General features: G+C 45.5%; 1 protein-coding gene across 1 annotated transcript in view; it reads right to left on the bottom strand.

Moving 5' to 3' along the window:
• Window positions 1-459: 459 nt before the first annotated feature.
• Fam162a (family with sequence similarity 162, member A) overlaps window positions 460-6,719 on the bottom strand; it is a 26,825-nt gene continuing 20,565 nt past the window's right edge. Inside the window, exons 3-5 of the mRNA XM_005386508.1 lie at window positions 5,785-5,893; window positions 2,456-2,564; window positions 460-712 (exon numbers count right to left, since the gene is read on the bottom strand). Coding sequence (XP_005386565.1) covers window positions 620-712; window positions 2,456-2,564; window positions 5,785-5,893 — 311 coding nt within the window. The 3' untranslated portion in view covers window positions 460-619. The remainder of the gene's footprint in view (window positions 713-2,455; window positions 2,565-5,784; window positions 5,894-6,719) is intronic.

Below are 6,719 nucleotides of genomic sequence, written 5' to 3'. Positions count from 1 at the left end.
GAGACCCTGTCTAAAATAAAACAAACAAAGAGGGCGGAGTAGGGATGTAGCCTAGTGTAAAGGCCCTGAATTCAAGCTCCAAAACAAAAAATAACAATAATAATAATAGTAATAATAAACTATTTTGGCTTCTGGAGGATGTCACTTTGGTAATGACTGGCATAAAGTATGACATGGTACTAGATTGTCTAAGGAAATGTTAGAAGGCCGGGTGTGGTGGCACATGCCTGTAATCCCAGCACTAAGGAGGCTGAAGCAGGAGGATTATTGCAAGTGCAAGACCAGCCTGGGCTACAAAGTGAGCTCAAGGTGAGCCTGAACTGCATAGCAAGACCCTGTCTCAAAAAGACAAAAATAAAATAAAAATTAAAGTTGAAATAAGTTGTCTCATTTTTCATTTCCCTGCCAAAAGCTGGGAGGCTCCATTTTACTTGGATCAAAAGCCATAAAGCAGACAAGTCATTCTTTAAGAAAATTTATTTGTACCTCTACAGGGAACTATAACTTTGTGCAAGACATACATCTTAGGAAGTGGATCGACACCCCACCTTCTTTTCAACACAGGCGGTTGCTGTATTATTCCCGGATGGTCACAGTCCAGGCAGCATGGAGAACTCTGCTATTCTGTTTTGGCCTTCAGAGCTGTTTCCTCTTTCAGACGAGCTTTCTTGTCTAAGTTCCAGCCTGTTAAAGACTCATTTCTTTGGGCAGCCTAAAGTGAAACACAGTTGAACAGGTGATTGCACCAGGCTGGGGAGGCTATGCCTGCCTTACTCTGAGAGTAGCAGGGCCACTAGGGAGGGCAGGCGGAGTGTAGGCACTGCTGGACGCTGCCCTCCATGTGTCTTCCTGATGCTGCCCATCCAAGCCGAGAATGCGCGCCTCTCCCTTCTTGTCCTTTATGGCCCCTTGGACTAAATCTGGGAACCTCAGACTGCCAAAGTATTGCTACTGATGACTTCCACTAATACTTCTCCTAAAACCACCATCTGAGACCAAATAGCAGTAGGGAAGGCAATCATCACTTGCGTTTCCCCATGTGAACTGCTACATTTCTATGAAGCTGAACAAATAACTGAAATTCGCCCCCATATAAATTGGTATTTTCTTATATCTGTGTTATCTCTTATGTAAAGAATTAGGTAAGGTACAGGGCATGGTATTTGTGCCTGTAACTACAAAGTGAGACCCTATCTTAAAAAAAAAAAAAAACCAAAAACACCAGGGGAGGAGCCAGCAGGAATAGAAATAGGCAGATGATGGTGAGGACAAAATATACAATGGCTAATTTGTCTAAATTGCCTCCAGTTAAATTTTCCACTCCAGCAGTGTTTACTAAGTTTTTGAAATAGAAATGCCGTGAAAGCACTGACAGGAACTCTCAGCACACAGTGTATACTCGTGTCATGCTAGGAAGGTCCCCAGGAGAATAACCTGCCACTGGAGTGAGCTGTGTATAAAATCACGCATAAAAGCAATACGGATTTCTCACAATTCTAGAAAGCTGGGTAGCCAGTCCACATGCTCCTGAAGGATTCAATCTGAGAACTATCATCAAGGCAGAGACGGCATAGAGGAACACTGACGATGAACTGGATCAGTGTTTTTGACACAACTTTGCTTAGGGCAGCATTCTCAGTCTTTCATACTCCCGTGAGGTCAACCTAAAATGGTATTTCCATGTAACTGACTCCAAAAAGCCAAATGTTCACTTCTACTTTGGAATCACTGGGGACAAGGGTGTGCAGAAGAATCTTTTTCATGTCTGGTAACAGTTACAAGATACCCCTTTTCATGTGGAAACTGACACACAGCATTGGACATGGTTATTTTTTTAAAGGGTTGGCCAGGACCACTGAATATAAGAATAACTATCAGCCCAGTATGGAGGTGCACACCTGTAATCTCAGCACTCTGGGAGGATAAGACACGAGGTTTGCAAGTCTGAATCCAGCCCAAGCAACTCAGTGACTTTGTGAGACCGTGGCTCAAAAAAAAACAAATAAATAAAAAAAATTTAAAAAGGGTTGGAGAATGTAGCTCACTGTAAAGGCCCTGGGTTCAATCCTCAGTACTGAGAAGAAAACTACCCTAGTCTTGCTGAAGGGCAGGGGAACACACACACACACACACACACACACACACACACACACACACACACAATCTCTGTGGGCACTTTACAAACATGCAAAGGGTTATTTCGTTATTTATGGTAACTCAGAGAACACGTTTTATACAAAACTAATGTAGTCTCTCCTGGGAGTGCCAGAATTAGTGTTTGCTGTCTATCCAAGGGACGATCTCACCAATTTGCCTCTACTGCATCTTGTTTTGTATCCGATCATTCTCATGCGGAAAGTAGCTTTCCCTTCTCAGACATTAAGTGAGGGGCCATTCCCTGCCTCCCAGGCCCACGGCAGGGAGCACGCAGGGAGTGAGGGGAGACCACTCTCACCTTCTTGCCCTGAATAACCATCAGGATACATCCTAGCACCGTCAGGGCAACCATCACGTAGCTGATCTTCACCCGTAACTTGTTCTTCGCGGTATCAAGCATCTCAAAGCTGATGATACAACAGGAGTGAGACAGACATTACTCACCTCTTTCTCAAATTACAGCACGGTAACAAGGTCTGTGTACTGCAACTCCAAAGTGTAGCAGTAGGATCTGGGGATCTCACCATAGCTTGGAGAGGATGGGTCAGTTTCACAACTTTTTATTTGTAAAAGGGAAGAAAATACAAATTTAAAGTGTAAGTGAAGTTTGGCTTTTTTTTTTTGGTAGTTACGCTAGCCGTGAACTGTGTGATCTTCCTGCCTCAGCTTCCCAAGTCCTGGAATTCCAAGCATGTGCCACCTCACCCAGCAAAGTATAAATGAAAATGTGAAAATAGAGCCAGGAACAAAACAACAGAAGTGAAGACAGCATGGCATATTAACCTGAAAGCATTTATCCACACAGCATAATTTTGCTATGGCAGGGTCTCACTGTTGGTTCTCAAGTTTCTAGCAGCCATTGCTAACAGTGAAACCAGTAGCTACTTCTCCCTGGCTTCTTCCAAAGATTACATGGCATAATCATTATCTCAAGTACATGCTGACAATAACTGCTGTAGGCTTCTTAGGTTTCAACATAAAGCACAATTCAGAACGAAAACAAACATGAGAGAATTAAACAACATGCACAGTATAACCCAGCTTTTTGTTGTCTTGAGCTAGGAATAGATTTGAGAATATTGGAACCAGGAGAAAGATCTGGTAAGCAATAGTTCCTTCATATTTATCTTGTAACTAATATGAGCGACAGTATACTGGAGTACACTTTTTACCATCCTCCTCCCCTCCCTTCAATCCCTCTTTCTCTGATTTATAAAAGCTTTGTTTCCATTTTTTCTATTCTTTTTTTTTCTTGTCTCTTCATGCTTTTTACTTTTTCCCCAAAATATTTAACATATGTTTGAAAAACAAGAGAGGAGATGTCTCTTTAAAAATGCTTGGAGGAGTCACAGGGTCTGGGTCAGTCAGCCAGGCAGAAGGACCCTGAGAACACGCTGGGATGTAAGAGCTGCAAGCTGGAAGGCAGCAGTGTGGGTGGAGCGATCCAGGTACTGAAGTTGGTCATGAGGGTAGCAGGAACCAGGGACCGGTTCAGAAGACAGTGACTGTTCAATTAAGAACACCTGAGACCCCACCAACTACAAATAACCCATTTGACAGGATTTTATGTGACCTGGTATTTCCAACAGAAGTGCTGTGATCCTCATGGAGAATATATACTTCACACTTCAGGGAATAGAAAGCAGTAAAATGCATTTAAGTGAGGCCATGATGCTGCCATCCACACTACAGGAAGCAATGAGAATGGGCACGTTACACAGAGATAGATGGCTGCCCAGGCCCAGAGCAGAACCTTCCAGGGTGGCTCAGCAGGCAGTACTGTGGGTCCCTGGGACCCTAAGCCAACCAAATGGCAGTCTAGGGGAGGTGTTCTGTACAGTGTCAATCAGGGCACTGGGTATATGCCAGCTTACTCATTGCAGGGCTACTCAGAGGAAAGCTGAGAACGACCAGGACTTTCCTGCTGAAATAAAATAGTTCTAGTGAAAATAATGTGCTATCCAGCTGGTTGGACAGAAGCAGAAGGGCCCTATGAAAGCTGTCATAAGCAGAAAGCAAATGGAGCACTACCTGCCAGAAAAGATGTTCTGTATGAGCCCAGATCTTTTCTACTGAAATCTGAAGCCAGGGCAAGAAGGTTTGGGGAGAGTTTCTTGCCGAAAGGGAACCTCAGGGGCTTTGTCCAAAGTCTGTCTCTGAGTGGGATGATGGCCATGAGGGAGACTGCATCTACAGCTCAGAACCACTCCTGGCCACAGTCAGTGTCCTTTGCATCAGGCTGGGGCACTACTTCTAACTCAGGTGGTGGCAGTGTCGATTCTGTCCCCGAAAGGCATACTGGGTAATGTCTGGAGACATCTCTTTGTTTTTGTTTTGAGACAGGCTCTCAGTACGTAGCCCAGCTTCCTGCCTGTGACTCCCAAATGCTGGGATTACAGGCACGGGCCGCCTTGCCTGGCCCTGGAGTTCTCTTGCTTGGCACCACTGACAGTGAGTTGCCGGCATCGAGGGGGCAGAGGCAAGAGCTGCTGCTAAATGTCCTCCAACACACAAGACAGCCCCGCACAGCAAAGATATTCTGGCCCCAGTGTCTCTAGTAGTGAAGCTTCTAGGGTTGGAAGCCCCTGTCCTCATCACCTACCAACTCCAAAAAGGTCCAAGACAGAACCCAAGACAGGTACGAGGAAACCAGTGATAGGAGACACTTTCTTCTCTCAGACAGAGAACGTGATGCTGTGGTAGACATTTTTCCACAGGGACATGACTATATCCCTGAGGTAATCAACTTGGACAGACAAGCTGATTCCAGCTCAGGGATTTGGAGGTCCGCTATGACGGACTGGCCCCATTGCTCTGGGCCTGTGGTGGGCGGCACATCATGGCAGAGACCTGCAGTGGAGCAAAACCATTGCCGCACAGCTGCAGAGCAAGGGGAAGAAGAGAGAAGGGCCCCACAGTTCCCTGTGAGGACACACCCCGAGTCCTGAGGGCCTCCCACCAGGCCCTGCCTCTTAAAACCTCCGCCACCTCGAGAGCGCCACCTTGAGGACCAGCCTTCAACACACGTGGCTCTGGGGACACTTCAGGTGCAAACTATACCAGCTGCACTGAAGTATTTTTTATGCCTAAAGTTGAATTCTGAGTAGATTTTGTAGAATACAGTGGTTGTCCCTAATGCCTAGTTGATATACCCAGATTAAAAACACACCAAGAAGTAGGTATCATGGTTTAGTCACACTTCTGTAGCCAGGGGCTGAAGCTAAACCATCAGCTGCCTTTGGAATATCAGAGAGCTCTTCACTGGTCACTATGTAGTACACCAGTGATAAGGCATGCTTTTTAACACTGTGTTTGTTCCAGGTACTTTTCAAAGACAAAACATTTAGAGAAGTAAAAAAGGTTTCTAGGTGGCATGTGCATCTGTAATTCCAGTGGTCTGGAGGCTGAAGCAGGAGGATCGCTGTGAGTTTGAGGCCAGCCTGGGCTACACAGAGAGTTCAAGAACAGCCTGAACTACATAGTGAGTTTGTTTCACAAAACCAAAAAAAAAAATTAATTAATTTGGTTCGAAGGTTTTAAAGAGTCAGAGCTCAGAGGTACTGCTTTTCCCTTAAAACAGATCAGTGAGAAGTGGAAGCTGCTTGCACCCGCAGGCTCGGCACTCACGAGATAGTCTCTGGGATTTGGTCCTTGCTCTTGAAGCGACCTGACCATATCAGGATCCTCTTCTCCCAGTCCGAGGGTTTGTGCAGCGGCACTCTGTGGGTGTAAGTGCCTGTGCGGAGACCAAACAGAACACTTACCCAAGACCGGGACTCTCAGATTAGGCTAGAGAAAAGTGCTGTTCACACTCTGTAGCTATTCATCACACACACACACTGAGCCAGCATTTCATGCTTATGAGAACTTTATCTGAATGAGATTTCTCACGAGGACTTGTTTTTCAAATGAGGTTCTAAAATTCCCTGAGGACTGAGGTAAAATAAAAGCACTATTTCCCAACGCAAGCCCTGTTACTGAAAAGTGAATGAATACCACGATCAAGAGATATGAAGATAAGGACGGACTCAGGGAATAATAAGCCAGGTGTGGTGGTATATACCTATAATCCCACCTGCTCAAGAGGCTGAAGCAGGAGGAGCACAAGCTGCAGGCCAGACTAGGCAATTTTACAAGACCCTACCTACAAAGGAACGCTGAGAATGTAGCTCAGTAGGAGACAGTTCCTGGGTTTGATCCCCAGTATGCGGGTCAAGGGGTAGGGGTTGAGGACATGGCGAACAGGGGTGGGGGAAGTGGAGGTATGAGGATAGTGAGGGAGTTTGTCTGATTTTAATAGAATAAGAAAAAGTTTATATGGAACAATCACATTTAAAAGACCTTGGAGTTGAGTGTGGTGGTACACACCTGTAATTCTAACACTTGGGAGGCTGAGGCAGGAGGACTGCCAAGAGTTCAAGGCCAACCTAACCTACAAAGTGAGACTCTGTCAAAAAACCAAAAAAAGGGGCTGGGGATTTAGCTCAGCGGCAAAAGCGCCTGCCTGGCAAGCGCAAGGTCGTGAGTTCGGTTCCCGGTACTGGAGAAAAACCAAAAACAAA

Source organism: Chinchilla lanigera, unplaced genomic scaffold (assembly GCF_000276665.1).
Source record: "Chinchilla lanigera isolate Chin_1 unplaced genomic scaffold, ChiLan1.0 scaffold00026, whole genome shotgun sequence".
Lineage (NCBI taxonomy): Eukaryota > Metazoa > Chordata > Mammalia > Rodentia > Chinchillidae > Chinchilla > Chinchilla lanigera.
The sequence above is the reverse complement of the archived record's forward strand: the minus strand, read 5'-3'. Positions and strand labels throughout refer to the sequence as shown.